Genomic DNA, 22,066 nt, shown 5'->3' on the forward strand with positions numbered 1-22,066 from the left:
GAAGGACAGTTAAGTTCGAACAAAGCAAACCAACGTTTTCTTTTTCGGCAGAAAGATGACCCGGCATTTAAAAATTAAGACATTCGATCGGCTTATAAAAACATGCCCCTAATTGTTTTTGGAGGAACAGAACCTTCACCCATTCAGATAATATAAAAGAAGGGTTTAAACACAAGACTAAAGTGCACAACTCCCGAATTAGAAAATGTACTTCTTGGTTATAAAGTAATAGGTTATCTGCGCGGATTAAACACAAGACACGCATTCGGCTTCTCATCTAATCAAGCGTATATAGTTTTGCGTTGACGTGGCTAGTCGCTTGTCTTTCGACTTATGCGCCCGATATTTTTTGCTGCCGAAACTTACTCTCTTTTCTTTAAAATGAATTTTTCACGTCATTAAAAAAATATTTAAATTTTTGGATACTCCCCAAATATTTAAAAAAAATAAAAAAAAAGGGTCCGACAATCCTATCGAAGTCATTTAATTAAATGGGTACGGGAGATTCATTCTTGGAGTAGTCCACCACAACCACACCACCATGTTTTAATCAAAAGACAAAGGAGGGGTGCGTGTGGTCTTCGGTGTTTATTGGGTACGTTCTAAATGCGTGGGAGGCCATACAACGTTGTCGTTAAGCGTTCATCGTCGTTGTCGAACAGTATGTTTCTATACTTTTCCCTCACGTCGGGGAACATTTTTGGGGACTGTCCGTTTCCATAATTATCAATTCCCTCTTCTTTTTTCTCTCTAATTTAATTCAGCTTTTCAACTGCTCCCCACTAAAATTAGGCTCGTACTCGGTCACTAATTTATGACCAACTTATTGAGAGTGTATAGTAAAAATTCAATACATTCATCCGGATAGATCGCCATATATTAATTGCTCTACACTATACCAATTTTTCCGATATTAGATTTGTTCTCCTTAATTCAAGTAATTATGCCATATTAACTTATCTCAACTTGAATTTCCTAGGCCCTCTTTCATACTCGATCTCTTTCTCCAGGCCAAACCACGGGAGGCTACCACCAAGCTTGCATTACTACACCACAACGTCCACCAATCGGATTCCTTTTTTGAGAAATTCACCGAATATCAGAATAGATCGAAGGCCCACCAATCTACCATCGGCTTTGATATCATTTGTTGGGAGCGTGCAACGGAGGTTCGATATCTTTACCAGGGAAGATCGTCAAGAGGGGATCCAAGTCTGGGCCCGTTAATATATCCAGTTGAACTCACCTTCATTCAAAAGCTCAAGCCAATGAGTAATGATCCAACTATGATATATCAACTATTCCACACCATATCAATTGTCCGATGTATGAATTTTTTAAAATAACTCACACGTGCATCCTAACACGCCTATCTTTAGTTTTGATTAAAAAAATGATTCACAGCATTGATATAAGGATCTTTGCAAGCTCTTCAATGATTCACCCATATGCTCAAAATATTCTATTAAGTTCCGTATCGATACCAATTAATAAGTAAGAATAACGCATGATATATTAAAAGTGATTCACAATATTGATATGTTAAATAATATGGTAAGCTATAAGTGTAAGGAAGTAATTAGATAAGTGGGGTCATATTAGATATCGAATTAGAGTCTATCACATGATAAAGTATATTAATTTTACAAACGAGCTTTCGTTTTTTCTTTTTTTAAATCGAGGATTATAGTCTTTGCATCGGGTAAGCACAAATTGCATCGTTCCTTTTTTTTCTTCTGTTTTTTGTTGGGGGGGCTTTCCGCTTTGCTTTGGAATAAAATAAAGGCGAAGCCATTCCAAGCAGATACATCAATATATGTCATTGCCTCGAAAAGGACGATGCGAGCATAATCAAATGATGAAAAAGTTGGTCAATCGGAAGAATAGAGGGCCAAAAGCGTTGCCATAAAGCTCAAGGCAAATGCAAAAGGAGATATTTAGTTGGGGGTGGGGGGGACTCACTTCGCTTGACTTTTTGCTTCTGTACCAACGGCCATCTCCGGCTAATTCAATCGACAAAATTACTTTATCAGTCGTAAATTTATTGTACGAATATCAATCCGGCACTCGACATGTAAATTTTGCCAATTTAGTCTCGAATTTTTGCTCATAATTTCATATCAGCAATTTCCGACGAAAATTGATCGATATGGATTATATTGGAATTTTGCGCAAAGATTTAGGATTAAATTGACAAGTTTAGAGCTGAATTCATATTTATATATGTTTATAACTAATTGGACAATTCCTCGTAAATTCAAGTATATTGCGAATCGTATCAATATAGCTAGTTGCTTTAACGGCACTTTAGGTTTGAGCAAATCAATGGTAATTAGCAAGGACCACGAGAGCAGGCCCTGGATAGTTTAAAGCTCGTAATCATAATTAAAGTGGAAAGGAAACACTGCACCTAGAAAGAGAAATCTTGATTATTCTTGGAGAGTCACTTACTGCTTAATTCTAGGATTTGGGTCTTGATTCGAGCCTCTTTTCGTTGCCTCTTATCCGTTGAATCACAACACATGCAGATGTCTATGTTTATCAGATAATCGCGGTCAAAGGGACCCATCATGAGACACGATACAAGCTGGTCTTCGCATTAATCAAATGCAGCCAAAGAGCTCGCGTCATTATTGAAATGCTGACTTGCTGAGTACAGCCAAACCCCTTGTAAACCACATCACTTCGTTATCAAAAGCAAAGGCTGAAGATGGAATAAAACACTCCAAAAGCTCGGGCATCAAGGCACAGCAATCAGCAGCCACTTCAAGGTTGAAGAGGAAAAATGTATACCTTCCCTGTACAAGAAGAAAACACTTGCTTCTCCGGAAAGAAATCGCCGCCCATTTTTCCTGGTGCATTTCTTACTTTCGCACTAGATGTGATAAGCGGAATTAGTGATGATACAAACATGCCGGTGAGGTTATAAAGAGAGTCCGTACCTTCTCAGAAATATGATAAGAGCTATCTCGCGGCGCGGGATTATACAATAATGATACGGATCAAAATCGGGTATGGTAATTGGTATTGCCCAGAAGTTATTACGTTGGTTTCCCAACATTTTTTCACGTGAGGATCTAAAACAGTGCTGCTTTCATGAGGCTCTTGTTCCTTCCTCAACAAACCAAACCGCTTCTTGCAAAGATTTTTAGTAATAAAACCACTTCCTGGCGTGATACAAACACGACAAAGAAGAAACTGTTCAATGTTCCCCCACCACAACAAAAGTAATAAACTCGAAGCACACTCCTCAACAACGAGAAGAGAAAAAGAGTAGTAGCTTGGTACAGGGACGATCTCACTCCTAAAGCTTTTCACCTTCTCTCTCTGTATCTCTCTCTGGGTGTGTTGTTGCTTGCTTGTATGGCCATTGGGAAGGCGAGTGCAAAGGCCATGAAGAGCAAGAACAGCTGCTGCATCCTCGGCTACAGTAGCAGCTCCCCGAGCCCCCCGCCGTCCCCCCGCCGCGGCTCCGCCGTCGGACACTGCCGGAGGAGGCTCCGGGGCAGGCCCAGCCTCGCCGCCGGCGTGATCCGGCGGAGTGCCCGGTACCTGGCGGCTCTGGCCCTGCTCTACTTGGGTGGGTTGCTCATGTGCGTGGGCCCCTTCTCTTCCCTGGTGGACCTCCTCCTTCCACCCCCTGGCTCTGTCTATCGTAGCCATGAGATCTTCCACAAGCTTTGGCCTATAATACACTCTGATAATTCTTCTGCAATTGAGGTCTCTCTCTCTCTCTCTGTAACTCTGTTTTGAGTTCTTGTTTGTTTGTTTTTGTTCTTTTTATGCTCTTTTTGTGTTTTCTATTCTCAAATGTTCTGTAATTTTGTTGTTTTTCTCATTGACTAAAATGCTGGTGCTCGACCCTGTAGCGTGGCTCTGTAGGAAGCAGCTTGAAATTTCTTGATTGGGAAAGAGAATATGAACAGTTATTTTATTTATTTATTTTCTTTTTTTCTGTCATAGCTCCCTGTTTGCTGTACTAATGTAGTATTGTTTTGATTGTTGTCTTGTGCTGGATTTTATTTTCTGGAAAGATAGGAACTTGTTCGGTCCATTTACCAGTATCAGTTCCGTGTTCTTTCGCTTGGCACAGTGAGAACTCGCAGATCACAGAGTGCAACCATAACTTTGCCTTTTGCAAATGTTTCGTCAGTCTGTTCAAATCGAATAGTTGTTCATTGGACAAATTGTGACCTTCTTTTACTTTCAAGTGCAGCTCTCTCTCTCTCTCTCTATCTTTCTCTGGGATAACCTTGTAATCCATTTGTATTGGTCCTTGAATGCTGTGTTTTATGGAACTTGTTACAGTTGGAAACTCTTTGGACATATAAGAGGAGGCTCAAAGAGCAAAGACCTTGTTTAAGTACAATTGTTGGACAACATTTTGGTCTCTCCAATGGCACAGGTAAAGCTCCAACATTTTTAGATGGACTTTAATGCTTTTCTTCTAGAGATATTTCCTTGTTATTGGGAAATAGAGCGGCACAATATGCGTGCTGATCATGTCCGCCAAAAATGCTCAGAAACCAAACAGATCACCAAGCTCACATTTTATTATACTCTTTAGTCCATACGAGAAATGATTACCCTTTTTCGATGCAATTATAATGAAATGAATTGGTTATGTACTGTGTTATTTCAGAAGCGAAAGAAACGAGTGGATACTTGATCGTTGAAGCCAATGGTGGTCTTAATCAACAGCGCTCTGCAGTAAGAAACTTCTTATGTGTAATAAAAATATAACTGTTAGTTTCTTGTGACCGTTATTGTGGAAGTTATATCCATTTTGTCTATGTAAGAGGGGGAGAGAAAGGATTTCCAACCTTTAGATCTATTTGTTTTTGGCATGAAGCATTGACGTATCCCTTCTAATATATTCCTAATGCCTCTCATTGTTTAATCAGATTTGTAATGCAGTGGCTGTCGCTGGGATTTTAAATGCAGTACTAGTCATCCCTCGCTTTGAATTCAATGGTGTTTGGAGGGATCCCAGGTGATTAGCCAACTCACTTTGCTTCTCATCAGAAGGAATATTGATAAGCAGTAGTTCCTGTATACATCGTGGTAGTGTCTCATGTGTTAGCGTGCCCGTAAACGTAGATCTCAATGCTCGTCTTCCACCCACTCCACTACACTTATGCTCTTGCATGTGTGACTTGATACAACTGGCCATAATAATGTGGATGGACCGATCAGATAACCAGAAATTGGTCCACGACTCTCATTGATGTATCCTAAAGAGAGGGGAACTTGAAGTCGTGCTCGTGCATGATATCATGCTTAATCTTTCCAGCTATACTAGGACAGTTTTCAAACGAATTCTTGACATGCTTGTAATAAAATGAAATTATTTGACAGTGAGTTTGGAGATATATATGATGAGGATCATTTCATTGCCACGCTCGATGGCTATGTGAAAGTGATTCGTCGATTGCCGGAGGGAGTGATAGAAAGATACGGTCACAACATCACAAATATGCCAAACATCCGTGTCCCGGCTTGGGCTACTGCCAAGTACTATATGAGAGAAGTTTTTCCTGTCATAAAGGAACAGGGGTAAGCACAAACATCCATATCTTTATTTCTAATTTGCGATATGTTCATCTAAGAAGGATCTGCCTATAGTCCTCTCAAAGATCATTAGCATGCCTATAAAGATGAGCACGGAGGGAGATCATTTCATCCTGCATGTGGCTTTGTTTCGATTCTCTTCCCTATGAAGGTTAAGGAGATCATTGGAACTTGCTGCTAATACAGTTGAACATCAATGCAGGGTAATCCGACTTGCCCCTTTTGCCAATAGATTGTCAATGAATGTGCCGCCTCATATTCAATTGCTAAGATGCCTAGCAAATTTTAAGGCATTGCGATTCTCTTCCTCAATAGCAGTACTCGCAGATAAAATAGTTGGTAGAATGAAAGAGAAGAGCTTGAGGACTGGCGGAAAGTATGTTTCGATCCACCTTCGCTTTGAGGAGGTACTACTGCCTATTACACTACAATTTGTCCACCCCATGAGAAGGTTGTTTGTTTCCCATTTATAATGATGTGGTCTCCCCCTTAACTGTAGGATATGGTGGCCTTCTCATGCTGTGTTTATGATGGAGGCAAGACTGAAAAGTTGGAACTTGACATGATCCGAGAAAGAGGTTGGAAAGGGAAGTTTAAAAGGAAAGACCGCATTATCGCACCTGGCCTTAATCGGCTGGAGGGGAAATGTCCTCTAACGCCTTTGGAGGTGCTCTTACTTGAACTATCTGGTCATTTTATACGGACATATGATTGCTTCCCGTAAAATATTTTTAATCTTTATAGTATTGCTGTTTGGTTGAATAGGAAGTTCTTGCATGATGTTTTTCTGTCAGCATAGGTCGGGATGATGCTACGCGGCATGGGATTTGATAACACCACTTCATTATACTTGGCCTCAGGAAAAATTTACCATGCAGAAAGGTACTTAACTCCGCTGCTGAAGATGTTTCCTCTTATTTATACAAAGGAGTCTCTTGCAACCCCTGAAGAACTTGCTCCATTTGCGGTAAATGTTCTTACTCTCGCTTCCAATAGTGTCAATTTGGGGACCCTGGGATAGATAGGTAATGCAGACATACTGGTTTTGCACATTGTTAAATCTCTAGGTGACGCAGATATGCTAGTTTTGCACATTGTTAAAGTTCATGCCTTACCTTATATGCTCGCATTCCATGGACTCTATCTCATTAATCGGATATATCGGCATATTACACAATTTGTCCGGTCAGAACGTAACTTGCACTATCACAAGATCTGGTTATAACTAGTTTTAGCCATGAGTGGAGCATCTTCGTAGCGTTTACCTCTGAGAAGTATCGACCCTTATTTTAAGAACTGCATCTTATATATCATGATTGTGAAAGCTTAGGCTCCCAACTTCTTCCCCGAGTTAACCTGGAGACAACAGGAAATTGGGAACAACCAAATTAGTGCTGACTAAAATGGACAAAGATCTAATCTTGTGATGCTCTCTGGAGCTGCAAGTTACCTTGTTTGAGTAGCCCTTTTCTCTTCTGCAGGGTTATTCTTCAAGGTTGGCGGCTTTAGATTACACAGTATGCTTGTTCAGCGAGGTTTTTGTGACAACTCAAGGTGGGAATTTCGCGCATTTCCTCATGGGCCACCGAAGATTTCTATATGGTGGACATTCGAAAACCCTTAAGCCTGATAAAAATAAGCTGGTTCTTTTACTGCAAGATGCAAGTATAAGGTAATGTCCCTGAATCCTTTTTCCGAAAACTCTCTGGCTCTCTTTTCCCTCTCCTACTCCCTTTAGAGTAATTTAGAGTTGCCAAACTAACTATTTCTGTTCCATGAGAATTCATATTTTGCATTGTGTAACTTCATACATGATACATCCATATATAGTTGCAAGTGCACAAAAAAGTACAGTAAAAAGCATCTTCCACTGAACGAGTACTTTACTTGACCTAAGTTGCATATTAAAGCATGTGCTGAAAATTGTTAAAGTTCAGAAGTAATCACGTCTTATACCAGCTAGACACTCTGGACAAAAAGAGGCCCTGGCTTATAAATTCAAGAGCGACCCATTTTTCTGCGGTAAACTGAAGGCTTACATTTTGTTAGGCATCTCACATCAATTACCCTTATGATTTGTACAGAATGCATGTAATATTACTTCTTCGAAGTCTAAGCTTGGGTTAAATTTTTTAACATGATTTCAAAGCCAAGTTTCTTTTTCCCATGATTTTGTCCATGCATCCATCCTGGTTGTGAGTTTCTTGTTTATGTTTATCCCACGATCCATGTCACTTTCTTTTTTAACCTATCCCTCTGTCCATCCTTCAGCACGTGAATTGGGCTGACATTGATTTTGAATGTAACAAACACAAGATTCCTATCATGTTACTTACTCCACCTAATAGTTAAGAATTTTTAACGAGATATAGACAAGATATGAATGGGATATTTTTTTAACAATGCTATTACCAAGTCAAAGGAAGATGCACTAGTGATAAGTTCTCACTATATTAACTCTGGTGGTTGTTGCCCATGAATGCAATCATCGTGGCCACATTCCTGGACAAATATTCTTATGAAAGATGATAAGAAGGGAAGTTGCTATAGATATCTGTTTTCTCACCGCTGTCTGTTTCTGTGTAATTGCAGTTGGACATCCTTTAAGCTTCAGATGGAGGCGATGCTTAGGGAGAACGATCGCAAAGGCATGATCGTACCTAGAGTCAAAAAGTTTAACAGAAAGACTTCCATTTATACCTATCCTTTACCGGAATGCGGATGTCTCCAGCAATCGAATGACTCAACACACAGGCTTGCGCACACATGGAACGTCGAACCCGGTACTGGTAGATAGCACAGCCAATTCATAGTTATCTCAAACTTCCGCTCAATTGTGCAGTTACCCAGATTTGATTTTTCCTTTTCTCCTTGCTGAATTTGAATTTGTGAGGTGCCAAGTTCCAGTTTTGATGACTTAGATATTCTTTCGTTACATTCGACCATAGCCTTTGTTTGTCCAAAAGAATATGGCGCCGGGATTTGATGAAGCTTCTCTGTATGGACCAAGTGTAGATACGAGGTGTGGTGCTTGTATGTGTTTTTACATTTGACATTAACTTGCCAGTCCTCTGGTAAGGGAAGGAGGGCTGTGATTTGTCACATTTTCCTTTTCTCTCTCTGTAACTTATCCTGTAACTTAACAAGCAGGCAAGAAAAAAAGAGATGAACATTTCCAGTTTTTCCATGACACAGCCTCTCTTCTCTCGGAGTGGTTGGATGATTTTGGCTGTCAATGAGGAAGACCATAAGTTACGCAGATCCATTCTTCGACGGTATCCCTCCGAGGGACCGGCTATCTTCAGATGCATCGTTCGTACCCAAGTCCATAGTCCTCGCAATCGACATTGTTGTGTTCGATCATCTGCATTTTTCCCCAAGCATAGACTGTCTGCTTGTGACAATGTCACTATATGTCATCGAGAACGAATTTGATCTCTTAACTCGAGGGCTTCTACTGGCGAGGTCACCTCATCATGAGATTAGATCTCTCCAATGAAATGAAAAAATTTACATATATAATCTCAAGGGTTAATATCGCGAAAAATCTCAAACTGGTATACATGTGACATGTTTACACCAAACTCATTTTTTGATCACGAAAAACCTCAAATTGATACACCTGTGATAAATTTACCCTCAGTTTATTTCCGTTAAATTACTTTGTTAAATGACATGCGGCAATTGATGTATGTACCAATTTTATGTTTTACCCTCCGTTTGTCACATGTGTACCGGTTGATGATTTTTTTGTAACGGAAATCAACGGAGGGTAAATTTGTCACAAATATACAAGTTTAGGGTTTTTGTGGTCAAAACATTAGTTTGGGATAAAATTGTCACAGGTGTATCAATTTGGAATTTTTGGTGGTCAAAACATTGATTCGGGGTAAAATTGTCACAGGTGTACCAGTTTGGAGTTTTTCGCGATATTAACCCTAATCTCAATCTCCATTTCTTCGCTTCGTAACTAAGTTACTCTTGTACAGTAAACAACTTCACGTGCGGTAAATAAACTCGTGCGTGGTAAAAGATCTCATTTACGGCGAGCGAAACTCATGAGTTGCAATAGTTTTGGATCAAACACCACGCAACAAGAGGCCAAACTACATAAACGTACTTAAACTTACGAAGAGTAACTTGGTTTTACCAAGAATAACTTGCATGTGTCAAGAACAACTTGCATTTACGGTAGATGGTGGAAACCTTATTTGTTCTCGGTAAATGCGACTTCTTCTTGATGAATAGCAGCGGTTCTTTGCAAATACGAGTTGTTTGCGGTGAAAATAACTTATTCTTAATAAATGTAAAATTCTATTTTATCGTTCCTGACAACATGTAAAATAGCTTTACTGATGCTGATTCTACTTTATGTTATACAACATTCGAAGCTACATTTACTTGGAATAAACAAAAAAGGTTTACCATTTATTTAAAGGTTTACAATTTATTTGCACACTTTATCTTTGATATTTTAAATAAGAAAATTAACCTTGACAAAATAAGGTTTATCACCAATAAATAAAGTTTACCACAAGTAGGCTAGTTTTTCTTTTTTTTTTAGTAAAGGATCTGAGTCCGAGAAACACAAATAGGCTACTTTTTACTAATGATGTATGTATTATACCACAAAATACATGATGTTATCAATAATAAATAGGGAAAAATGATACAAATGATCCCTGAATTTTGACCAAATGTTCAATGTGATCCATGAACTTTTAATTGGAAAAATGCCAAAGAAGTCCTAAACCTTTTGCATTGGTGCCAATTTAGTCCTAAACCTTTTTTTTGTGTCAATTCAATCATAAATTTTTTGCATTTGTGTCAATTCAGTCCTAAACCTTTTTTATGGTGCCAATGCAGTCATAAAATTTTTATATTGGTGCCAATTCAGTCTTAAATCTTTTATTTTTGTGCCAATTCAGTCATTCCGGTCAATTTTGGTCAGATTTTGCTGACGTGAACGCCGGCCGACCGGTGGCCGGTCACCGGCGCTGACGTGGAAAACTTTAATAATATTTTAATATTTTATTGATTTTTTTGATTTTTTTCTTTTCTTTTTTCCCCCCTCCTCTCCCTTCTTCCTCCAGCCGGTCGCCGGACCGGCGATTGGCCAGAGGCAAGAGGTCGGTGAGGTCAACCTTGCCGGCAATTGGCGAGGGCGGCCTCGCGTTGGGCGAGGCTCGCCTTCGCTGTTGCTGGTGAGGGCGAGCCTCGCCTGCGCCGGCCTCTGGCCTGTGGCTGGTCCGGCGACTAGCTGGAGGAAGGAGGGGAGGGGGAAAAGAAAAAAGAAAAAATTAATTTAAAATATTAAAATATTATCAAAGTTGTCCACGTCATACGCGTGATGGCCAATGGCTCGGCCAAATGTCATGTCAAAAAATCCGACCAAAATTGATCGGAATGACTGAATTGGCACAAAAACAAAAGGTTTAGGACTGAATTGGCACCAATGCAAAATGTTTTGGACTAAATTGGCACCAATTCAAAAGGTTTAAGACTTTTTTGGCACTTTTCCCAACTTTTAAACTATCTAATGTTGTTCATGAACTTTAGCCCAATGTGCAACAAGATTCTTGAAACTTTTGGTACATGTTCAATTTAGTCCCTAAACTATATAAAAATGTTCAAATAGTTTAGGGACTACATAAAAATTCAAGTACCATATTAAACAAATTAAAAATTGATAGACCATATTATACATTAAGCCAAAATTTAGGGATACATTGAACACAATTGGTGTCGTTATCCCTAATAAATAAGCATATTCTACTACTGTACAAGAGATGACCTCATCATAGAAGCCTCCTCGTACTCATACTCATCTAAACCTTGTCCATAATCTCTATCTTTTCGTTTATCATGTGCAGTTGAGTTTTATAAGGGTGCGAATGATAACCATTTTATTTTCCTGTTTTTCTATTTTTTTATTCTCAAGAACAGGTTTGGAACATAAATTCGTTTAGTAAAATAATTTCATTTTTTTGTTTCTGGGATAAATTTTGCCCCAAAAATAAATTTGGAACAGAAATAAGAAATTAAAATTTTTTGCTTTTCTATTTCTGGAACAGAAACAGAAATAAAAACCCTCTTGTATTGCTCGCCCTTGCCGTTCATCGCCGTCGCCTTTCGCTTGCCGTCTGTCGCCGCCTGCCGCTAGCCGGCCGTCCGCTGCAGCCCACCGCCCCTCATTGTCGCTCGACGGCTACCCACCGCCGCTCGTTGCTCGCTGGCCATCCGTTGTTGCCCGTCGCCATCGCCGCTCGCCGGCCGTCCGCCGCCATCGCCTTTCGCCGGCCGTCCGCCGCTTCCACCGGCCGCTCGCCACTGCCATCGGCCACTCACCGACCGTCTGCTGCCGCTCACCCGTTGCTCGCCGGCCATCTGCCATCGCCCATCGCCACCACTGCTCGCCAGCCATCCGCCGTTGCTAGTCGCCACCACCACTCGCCGCCCGTTCGCCCCCGCCACTCGCCGGCCGACGGAAATAGAAATTTTGCGTCGTTATCAAACGAATTTCTATTCCGGGAACAGAAATTTTGCGTCGTTATCAAACGTCACTTTTTGCTCAAAAACTCATCCAGGATAGAGAAATAAATTTTTTAATTTCTAGCCAAATATAAGGCCGGAAAAGAGAAATGTTGTCATTCGCACTCTTACGAGCTCGTTGCATATTGAGCTAAGGTTACAGCTAGAGCTCATAAAAATACTTACTTGCCTAGCAGTTCGTCTCAACCAGCATGGCTTGATGAATTGACTGATTCTGTAGTGCTGTCCTTCCAGCGTTCACGGGCTTCATTCGTGGCGGAGCCCAATTCATGGAACACCCTCTCGAAACTTGAGCTTTGCGGCGAATCAGACTGCTTGAATGTTTTCTAGTGAACTCCCAGTGCAATGATGTGGCAAAGTTAGTTTCTTGAAGCTTCAGGGGAAGTGGATGGACTTGAGCAGTAGTCTCGTGGGGGCTCTGCGCCATTGTCGGCGCTTTCGAGCTCTCAAACCTGGAAGATCAGTTCACGCTCAGGTGATCAAGCTTGGGCTCTCGGATGATGTGTATTTCGCTAACAATCTGATCTCCATGTACGTGGGTTCGAGTGAACTGGGCGATGCATATAAGCTGTTTGATGGTATGCCCTACAAGAATCTGGTCACTTGGGGTACTATGGTTTCCGCCTATGTTAATGTGGGAGAGCCTGTGGTTGCTCTCAGATTGTACCACCGAATGTTGGAGTCCGGAGCAGAGACGCCCAACGAGTTCGTGTACTCTGCGGTTCTGAAAGCTTGCGGTCTCTTGGGTGATCTTGATTTGGGTAGAAGGCTTCATAGCAGGATTTCCGCAGCTAAAATGGAGTCTGACACTGTTTTGATGAACTCCCTTATCAACATGTATGTCAGGTGTGGGAGTGTGAGTGATGCCAGGAGCGTTTTTGGAGAAATATCGCCGAAGACATCGGTTTCGTGGAATACTATGATCTTCGGGTACTGTGAGGAAGGTTTAATGGATGAGGCGTTGAGTTTGTTTCATCAGATGCCAGGCCGGAATGTTGTCTCTTGGAACAGCATTGTTGCTGGTTTTGCAGATCAGGGAAGCCCGCGGGCACTGGATTATGTCCATATGATGCACCACCAAGGTTTAGAGCTTGATGGTTTCACATTCTCCTGTGCTCTCAAAACCTGCGGTTCTCTTGGTTTGCTAGCTTTTGGGCAACAAGCTCATGGTTATGTTGTTAAGTCGGGCCTGGAATCTAGTTGTTACTCTGCATCGGCGCTGGTTGATATGTATTCTCAATGTGATGAACTAGGTGAGGCACTCAGAGTGCTTGACGAATGCACGAATTTCAGATTTTCAGATCATGAAACTTTGGCTCTTTATAATTCCATACTTTCTGGATATGTTGCCTGTGGACACAACAGGGCTGCTCTCAAACTGCTCTCGGAAATTTACTGGTCAGGGGTGCGCATGAATTCTTACACCTTTAGCAGTGGCTTGAAGGCCTGCTTTAACTTGCTTGACTTGGGACTTACAATTCAATTACATGCTTTAGTTGTTACCAGTGGATATGAATTGGACTATATTGTTGGAAGCATTCTTGTAGATTTATATGCAAAGCATGGGAATATTCAGATTGCATTGAGATTGTTTGACCTACTTCCACAGAGAGATATTTTGGCATGGTCTGGCTTGATTGTGGGGTGTGCAAAGCTGGGGCACGACTTGTTTGCTCTCTCCATTTTTAGGGATATGATGGCTTCAGGTGTGTATGTGGATGAGTTTGTAATTTCATGTATTATAAAAATCTGTTCAAGCTTAGCATCTATCAGAAATGGCAAACAGGTGCATACTTTGAGTGTCAAGAGTGGGTATGAACTAGAGGAGGTTACTGTTACGTCTCTAATCGATATGTATTCAAAATGTGGTGACATTGAGGATGGCTTAAAACTATTTGGCAGCACTTTAATAAAGGGCACTGTTTGTTGGACGGCTATTATTACGGGTTGTGCACAAAATGGACGAGCAGTGGAGGCAATTGGGTTGTTCTATGAGATGTTACAAACAGGGCAAAAGCCCAATGAAGTTACCTTCTTGGGTGTTCTTGCAGCCTGTAGACATGCTGGGCTGATTGAAGAGGCAAAAATAGTATTCAGTTCCATGGGCAGTGAACATGGACTAATACCTCATTGCGAGCATTACTACTGCATGGTTGATCTTCTTGGTCAATTCGGGCATTTTGAAGAGGCAGAAAAATTAATTTCCAGTATGCCATTTAAACCTGATAAAACCATATGGTGCTCGTTGCTGGAGGCTTGTGCAAGTCATGGTAAAACTGAACTAGTTGATGGCATTGCAGAGAACCTCCTTGCAATCTCTCCGGAAGACCCCTCAATATATGTGATGCTCTCAAACGTCTATGCAACACTGGGTCTGTGGGCAAACCTGACCAAAGTGAGAAAATCTGCTAAGAAACTGGGGACTAAAGAAGCTGGAAAAAGCTGGGTGGAGATTTCAACCTAGAAGTCTTGATTTCCAGCATGCGTAACGGAGTTTTGATTTTATGCAAAAATGACTTTCAGGGTTCGAAAGCATAAGATAGCTCTTTCTGCAGTCGATCACATGGAAGGAAGATGTGGATGCTTCCTATAGTACCAGAAAAGCTGTTAGAAACTCTAGATATGCCTGTTCACATTATCTTAAAATGTTTCTACGTCTTTCACTTTAGAGGTACACAAGCTTTCCTCTTCTTTCTAATTGAGATTTATGAGTGTCACCCTCTGTACTTAATTCAATCTAAGATGCTTATAGGGAAGTGAAGAAGACATGTCATATTGGTCTATGCCTCTATAGGCTCACAAATCTTCTATTCGCCACATTGAGTTCTTGAGGAGTCGAGAACTTGATATCTGAGAAGCATAATCTGGCAGGTGCTGCTTTGCAGCTACATTATGCACCAAATTCAGAGGTAAATTGAAATTCCTAATTTTTCCTTTTTGGTGTCCTAAAACAGAGTCAATGTGTTCTTGCTACAGTGTCTCCTTTTTGTTTGAAGGTTTGTTTGCAAATGAAGAAACCTGACTTGGGAATCAGCAACAGTGCTCTAAAGATTGTGAATTGAATCCTTCTGAATTTTTGCGTGTAGCCTTGCAGTTTGTATATTCCAAACTGGAAGGTGGAAGCAATGTTGAAAAGGAAGGGGAAAAATTGCAAGGTTATTTCTCTTCAACAGTCCATGTGCACATATACAAAGATATGTTTACTGTTATATAGTATCAGTGCACATATACCTGTTATTACACGCATGCAATAAGACCATTCAAATTAATCATTAGAAGAAAGACAACTTTGGACTAGAGAGCAAATCTAGATTGATTTTGCAAGTCCTTAGGAAGATAGTGAATTAGAAAAGGACTTGCAATCAGTTCCAATTTGGGTTGTCATTACTTGTTGGTTCTCACTCTAAAAAATTGTGTCCTTCATTTATTTACATTATATATTTTAAGTTTCAGATGAAGCAGAAATGAAGTATGTGTTTCTGTGTGCATCAGCATCCGTGTGGTTTTGATTTAAATTCTGGCGCCACGTTTTTAACCTTTTTTCATGAGGCATGGGTATCTAATTGGCAAATTACGTGATTTCTTCAAGATTGAAACTTCCTTGAACTTGAACATTACCCTTTCTTATGTCCAGAAAGTCAGAGATTGGAAGGCACTGAATGCCTGGTTCAGGCTCAGTTCCACTGTGGCTCATATTCAGTTAGGCTCGAGGTCGTATGTCAGCTGATGGATATAGTTCTTAGACAACACTCGCGTTTAGACTGACATGATTCTATCATAAATCGTTCCTGAAACACTAGTACTGGCATTCGCCAGATCAGTCTTTGGTGGAGGAATTTCTGTCTCGCAGAAGCTTGTGGCCTGAGTGCCTTTTTCCTTCGTCGCTGTCAATGGAAATCGGGCTGGTTTTATCCAACCCTGTCATAAGCATATTCTAGAGCCAATCTCTCTTCCTTCAAAGGGAAATGTGAATATGCACCAACCAACCCCAGATGATGCCGGAGCAAAGCAAAGCCTCCCTTTTTGGGGTGGTTCTATTGTGGTTTATCCCCTTGTCTGTGGCGCTGTGAATGACAGCAAGGCCTTCAAATCCGTCAATAGTTGCGACTCCAAAGAAGCATATGTTTAGATAGGACGAGATAGTCCCTGCAAACTTTCAACCTAAGGTGTTGGTATCCAGGTGCCTGACTTGTTGACATCACATTAATAAGTCTTGGTGGCCGTTTTCACACGTCTACTTCTGTACGTGGCAGGAAAAGAAAGCCTGGTGAAATTTGATTATGCCTTGGAAGTAGGATAGTTTTTGAATGGCTCACCTCCAGCATGCTTGATTTGGGACTGATTATGGAATCACGGGGCTGACCTAAAACCATGCTTGATTCGTGTGAATATAGATTCATAGCATGACAGAGAGAAACTAAAGTCATTCGAGACTAAATTTTTCACTCAGATATGACATCACCGATTCTGGTTAGCTGAATCTCCCAGACACAACGCAAAAGAATCCATTTTTGGGCATTCGCTCTGTTATTCCAGTGCCAGTCATGAGTAATCTCTCTGCTTTCTCCTAATATGTAGTGCAAATCAGACGATCAGAGGGCTTCAGCACTTAACAGTACCAGTTCTTCATGGAGTACGGTGCCGCTAATTGATGCTTGCTCCAAGCTATAGTTACATCCTTTCTCAGTACTTTTTTTTTATCTTTTTTCATCTTCACTAGGATTATCAGAGGTAGTATAAAAGACAAACTGTTCAGGTACATTTAAGAAATGTACAAAGTTCACATGTTCTACCTATAGTGTAATGGTCTAGTCTACCACATGACTAGGACTTCTCGATCTCAATGAAAGTCAATGAGTAGTGTGTTCATCTCATCTTCTGTTTGCTTTATTATGGATCACCTTACTCATTCCCCATCGATTGGCAGAACATGAACGGTCCCCCGTCGTCTTTCTTCAATTATAGCGATGGTCCCACGATTGTTCCTGCTATGAGACAAATAAGCCCGACCTCACAACTTTTGGATGAAGCACAGGAACATGGGGTCTGATCATTTGCTTTCTGTAAGGACTCTTATCGTGCTTTTGGTAGTTAGCTCTGTGGAAGTCTCTTTTATCATGCCAATGTTCTGTTGCTTTCATTCTTCAATCATTTCACCAATCCCACCTCTCCTTCCTTATTGTGGCCGAGCGTGAGCAAATGTGAGCTTCTTTTTTCAGTTTTCTCAAGCAAGGCAATCTTTTTTGCCTCCTTTTCGTTTCCTCTTTCTTTCCTAAGCTGGAAACAATAATTTGGTACCAAAATTCAGACAAATGCTCCTAGTGGCCCCTCCACTCCACTTTTGGCGCCAAAGTTTACTCTTGATGAGAGAGACAGAGAGATTTGACTTGCTTATTCTTTATGTGGATATTTTGAATCCATTGATTAACTCGGCTTTAGTCCGCACTTTCCGCGGTAATAGTGCATCTGATCTGTGCGGTACAGGATTCTCCGAGAGGGATTAAAAAATATGCTCGAGTAATGCATTGTGGTATCGACTCTCGAGGTCTTATAGTATACATACAATTTTAGAAATTGTGGAGTCAATTGATGTAAAAGTCGTACACCGATATGGGTATATGGCTTTCTTTAATCTGAAATAATCAGTAGGTGTATAAGGTACTAACTATACACAATATCTCTATATGAGTGCCAGGATTTTGGTTTTCCAAGCCGAAATGTGCACTAATTTCTCTATTAGAGCGCTCATTAATTGAGCCCATCCTCGCTTGCTTAAAAATCTTGTCGAAGTTCAAGAAAGTGAACATCATGAGATAATGAGTACAAAATAAGAGTCAAGAAGATGTCGAAACTGCACATCACAAAGCAAAGAAGGCCATGCGCGACTGTCTATGCAGGAAGAAAGAGACAACTATCATGGAACAAAAACAGGAGCAGAAGCTGGTCTGGCCCAGCCTAAAGTTAGATTGAATTTGTAGTTTCTTCTCAGCACCATTGACAAGTTTGAAGTTTCCTTCACCTTGTGTGGGCGAATTGCCCGCATATCAAGTTTGGGCTCATCTGTTAGTCTTAATGTAAAATAAGCAGGAACCGATTATCCCTCTAAACCAACGTGAAAAAGAATGTTGTTTGGAACTTGAGACGCAAAATTTGATCAAGAATAGGACTAGATAAGAGACTTGATGCTCAAATTAGACTTTCTGAGGTGAATAAGAAAAACTCTCCAATACTTTTCCGTCTTTGTCTGGAGACTCTATTGACCCTGGCTATCATTGGCACTTCATTCCATCTTTGAACCTCCGTTATCAAGTGCCTCGTCATTTGGCACCATTGTGTTTCTCATGGTTGCCCTGTTTGGCCTAAGTGAAGCTGCACTTCTTTAATTGTTTTTGGACAAGTGTACTCCGTGAGGATCGAATTGATTGATTTTTATCGGATAAGCATGTTTGATGCTTCCAGAGATCTATCAAATTTAATCTTTGTGATGCAACTAGCCTATCAAAATTAAATCTCTCAGAAAACAAGCCCCCAAGAGCAACACAGAAAGAATTTCCCCGAGCAGTTTACGCATTGGAAAGGAGCAATTAATCTTTCCTCAACATGATATTGCAGATAGAAAAACTGAAAAAGAAATCAGAAAAACAAATGAAGAAAAGGAAGAGAAAAACTGGAAAAGAAAGCAAGAAGAAACTATTAAAACCCCCTATAGATTACGACAAAGCAAGGCAAAATGGCTCTAGGATTGAACACATACAACTCATCCAAATTGGAGTACAACCCGCAAGCCCCAGCCGCAGAGTCATACTCCTCCATGCTTCCCTCCATGTTCTTCTTCACCCTCCCTGCAATCACCCTGCACACCAGCATTGCTCTCTTCTCATCATCCTCTGTTTTCATCACCAAACTCGCGTTGTCGTGGGCTCTTCCACTAGTTGCTGTGGTCAAGACCCCCTTTTCGCCGACCTTGAACCCATTCTTGATTATGTTGCACACGTTGCACCGCGGTATCAAGTTGCATAGATTGGAGGAGCCGTTGAGGCCTAGCGAGCAAGAGAACATGGTGCAGTGGAACCGGAGGAGCTCGTTCCCGTCAGCTATGCAACGGGGGTTCTTCTTGGTGGCTTTGGCCTTGATGGAGTCTCTGTACTCTTCAAACTTGGAGATGGTCTTTTGGGTGTTGTGGACTTTGAGGATCCTGTCTATCTTGCAAATGGGTGATTGTTTCTTTAACCAGCTGGATTGGAATATGATCTCCACGATGTTCTTGCTCGTGTCCTCTGGACCCAGTTCGGACACTACATAATAAGGAAAACAAAAGGATTAAAATGAATTGGTTGAGTAAGTTGATGAGATAAGCCATAACTAGAACAGAGATAGGTGACTGCCTAAACTGAAAGCAAGTTATAAGGACCAGTTCTGGCTTTTGGGGAAAGTGCAGACAGACACAGTTTCTGCATTTCCGGAAAATTTGATTAGATCATAAATCTCATTGTGGAGTAAAGTCTAATCTTTTATAGCGACAAGAAACTACTATGATTCGCTCTCTACAAGCTTGTTACTGTTATATATCTTAAACTTCGATATCACTGTGATCCTTGCACATTGTGAGGAAGACTCTTCACACTGCATATTTTAAGATGCTAAAAATGAAGGACAGATGAAAAAATAGTCCATTGAGACTCTCGCCATTGCCGTATCTTTTAAATTAGTAGGAACTGCGCCCTCGAATGTCACTCGCTCGAATTCAATGATGGGATGGCTACTTTCCGAAGCAATAATGAGAAACAAATTGAACAGGACTATACTTCGGGGACTCGTGTGTAGGCTTACCTGCATGTCTAACAGCAAGATGAAGCTCCAGATCGTCCGGTTTCATGAAGATTTCCCCACACTCGGGGCAAGAACAAATGGTGGATCTCAGAGAAGGGTCTCTGGTGAAACCGAGAACCGGATCAACCACCATTCGACACTCATAGCAGCCAGAGAATCTCCTGAATGGCATTCCCCTAAAAGACCCACCATAGGAGGAACTATTGGGAGACACCGAGAGCGAGGACGAAGTAGCAGAGGGCACAACCCCATTGACTTCCTGCAGAGGGACTTTCATGGATCTGCTCGAACTCGAGCTATGGTTAGTGTTATTACTAGGACCGCTAAACGAACCCATTGAAGACCTTCTTTTGAGGGCTTCAGGAGCGATCACTTCTGATGGTTTCTGCATGACCTTTGTGTTGCTGCAAAGTGAACCTGAGCACTTCATTTTCTTGCACTTTCTGGTGCTTTCTTCTGCAACTGCTGCTTGTTCTTGTTGCTGCTTCTGCTTCTGGTTTTGCTGCTTCTGCTGTTTATTATCCGGGTTAAGCGGTTGCTGTTCTGGTGTTTGGAGATGCTTCAAGCTCAAGAAACTCTTTACTACAGTCCATGAGGATGATTTCTCTAGCTTCTGGAGATCTTTGCTCTCTGTCTTGTGTGTTTCTTGGGGTTTTCTTGAGATTCTAGGCTTGGCCATTGGAGCAGAAACAAATGTGGTGCTATAGCTTGAGGTACAGAAAAGAAGAAAAAAAGTGGATTGTTTTGGCTGAGCTTGAGGATTTGTTTCACATGGAACTAGGTTTCAGATTGGTTTCTAGAGATATTGAGTGAAGCAAAGAAAGTGAAGAGAGTACCAAGAGAAGCTGCTTTTTTTGTAGAGGTGACAAAAATAATTGGGCCTCATGGGGTCCTACATAAACTTAGGAGTTTGGAATTATAAATTTTATATTGCAAAACCCTAAATAGACCCCCAAAAAAAAAAAACGTTGAACACTAACTACTAGGATGTATATGAGCAATTTATTAGGGTTGGATCTTTTAAGGCCCTTTAAGCGTTTCATTGGGTACATAGAAGTCTGTTTTTCATATCCACTCTATCACAAAGGGAAATGATTTAGAATGTAGATGTAAGAAACTAAGGAAAGAAGAAGAGAAAAGTGAAATTCATCATCGGTCTGTTTTGGGTTTAGGCTTTTGCTTCACGTCCACGAGCAAATATAGCAGCAGAGTCGTGGACCTTTCGTTTTCGTAAGACTATTTGTGATTATAAGAGCGTATTTACTACAGTGAAGTGAATTCTTCCTCATTTTGACTGCATAATCATTGAAACATGCGTACATATCCATTACAAAGGCTCGTTCAAATTTTCGTTCAAACACCGAATTTCAAAAAAGCGTACGCTTATTATGTTCTACAAGACTTATTTTATAAATGATTCTCATGCGGCTTTGCATCCCTGAGGACTGAGACTAAGAGAAACCTACACTGACTTAGCATAATCAATTTAAACCCCTTTTGGCGCGCAAAATTTCTTCACCTAACGCGATATTCCTCGTTATCTATAGATATAACCAGAAAAGATAAGAGCAAAGGCAAGCTAACAGTCTTGCTACCAATGCTTCAACATTTATGTATCTTGCCATGCTAGCAATGCCAAATGGTCATGGAAATTTTCCATACATGATCGTACATTGTTTGCTGGTCCCAACATTTCGAATTAACACGGTGTGGTGAACAGTGTACGACCCCATCATAAATTTTTGTATACTTTCTCAAATACCTTGGATGTCTAATACTCTCACACCACTTGTCTGAACTGAAACTGCATTTTTTTTTTGTAATAAACATCAGAGTCCGACTGAATTAAACAATCTCTCTGCTCTGCATTCCCGGGGCCCAAAAGAGAGAAAAAAAGAAGTAATGAAAGAACAGAGATGGGTCAAGTTCTTTATGAAAACGACCCGTAACCAAAGCTAGGGTTTCATTGGGTTAAGTGTGGGAAATTAACAGGAAGATGCTCCCTGATTATTCCCTCTACATGTAAAAGGCTGCCCGAGTTATTCCTTTTGCCTCCGGCTCTGAAACAGTAAGCTTTATTCACTTTTAACTAGAAAGCAAAGTCATCCCCCAT

General features: G+C 40.9%; 3 protein-coding genes across 5 annotated transcripts; 2 read left to right on the forward strand and 1 right to left on the reverse strand.

The window, feature by feature from the left end:
* Positions 1–3,157: 3,157 nt before the first annotated feature.
* On the forward strand, positions 3,158–8,758 carry LOC115665349 (O-fucosyltransferase 10-like). Its single transcript, XM_030587230.2, has 10 exons — positions 3,158–3,720; positions 4,309–4,405; positions 4,643–4,710; positions 4,905–4,993; positions 5,359–5,556; positions 5,774–5,978; positions 6,071–6,238; positions 6,371–6,538; positions 7,053–7,243; positions 8,164–8,758. Exons 1-10 carry the CDS (start codon positions 3,364–3,366, stop codon positions 8,366–8,368), a joined length of 1,746 nt encoding a protein of 581 aa, XP_030443090.1. The 5' UTR covers positions 3,158–3,363; the 3' UTR covers positions 8,369–8,758.
* A 3,485-nt stretch (positions 8,759–12,243) lies between these two features.
* On the forward strand, positions 12,244–17,581 carry LOC115662757 (pentatricopeptide repeat-containing protein At4g08210). 3 transcript variants are annotated; one of them, XM_056308645.1, is made up of 3 exons: positions 12,244–14,794; positions 14,876–15,032; positions 17,051–17,581. In XM_056308645.1, the coding sequence occupies exon 1, from the start codon at positions 12,512–12,514 to the stop codon at positions 14,585–14,587; it is 2,076 nt and encodes a 691-aa protein (XP_056164620.1). In that variant the 5' UTR covers positions 12,244–12,511; the 3' UTR covers positions 14,588–14,794; positions 14,876–15,032; positions 17,051–17,581. The 3 variants fall into 3 exon arrangements, with proteins under 3 accessions (XP_056164620.1, XP_030440733.1, XP_030440724.1); XM_030584873.2 differs by lacking the exon at positions 17,051–17,581 and adding an exon at positions 15,210–16,995; XM_030584864.2 differs by lacking the exon at positions 17,051–17,581 and adding an exon at positions 15,758–16,995.
* A 1,112-nt stretch (positions 17,582–18,693) lies between these two features.
* On the reverse strand, positions 18,694–20,800 carry LOC115668759 (uncharacterized). The gene is made up of 2 exons (XM_030590160.2): positions 19,954–20,800; positions 18,694–19,418 (listed from the first exon to the last, which is right to left on the reverse strand). Exons 1-2 carry the CDS (start codon positions 20,630–20,632, stop codon positions 18,817–18,819), a joined length of 1,281 nt encoding a protein of 426 aa, XP_030446020.1. The 5' UTR covers positions 20,633–20,800; the 3' UTR covers positions 18,694–18,816.
* Between the last annotated feature and the right edge of the window lie 1,266 nt (positions 20,801–22,066).

Source organism: Syzygium oleosum, unplaced genomic scaffold (genome assembly GCF_021117445.2).
Source record: "Syzygium oleosum isolate NSW1041296 unplaced genomic scaffold, Sole_v2.1 Sole_v2.02, whole genome shotgun sequence".
Classification (NCBI taxonomy): Eukaryota; Viridiplantae; Streptophyta; class Magnoliopsida; order Myrtales; family Myrtaceae; genus Syzygium; species Syzygium oleosum.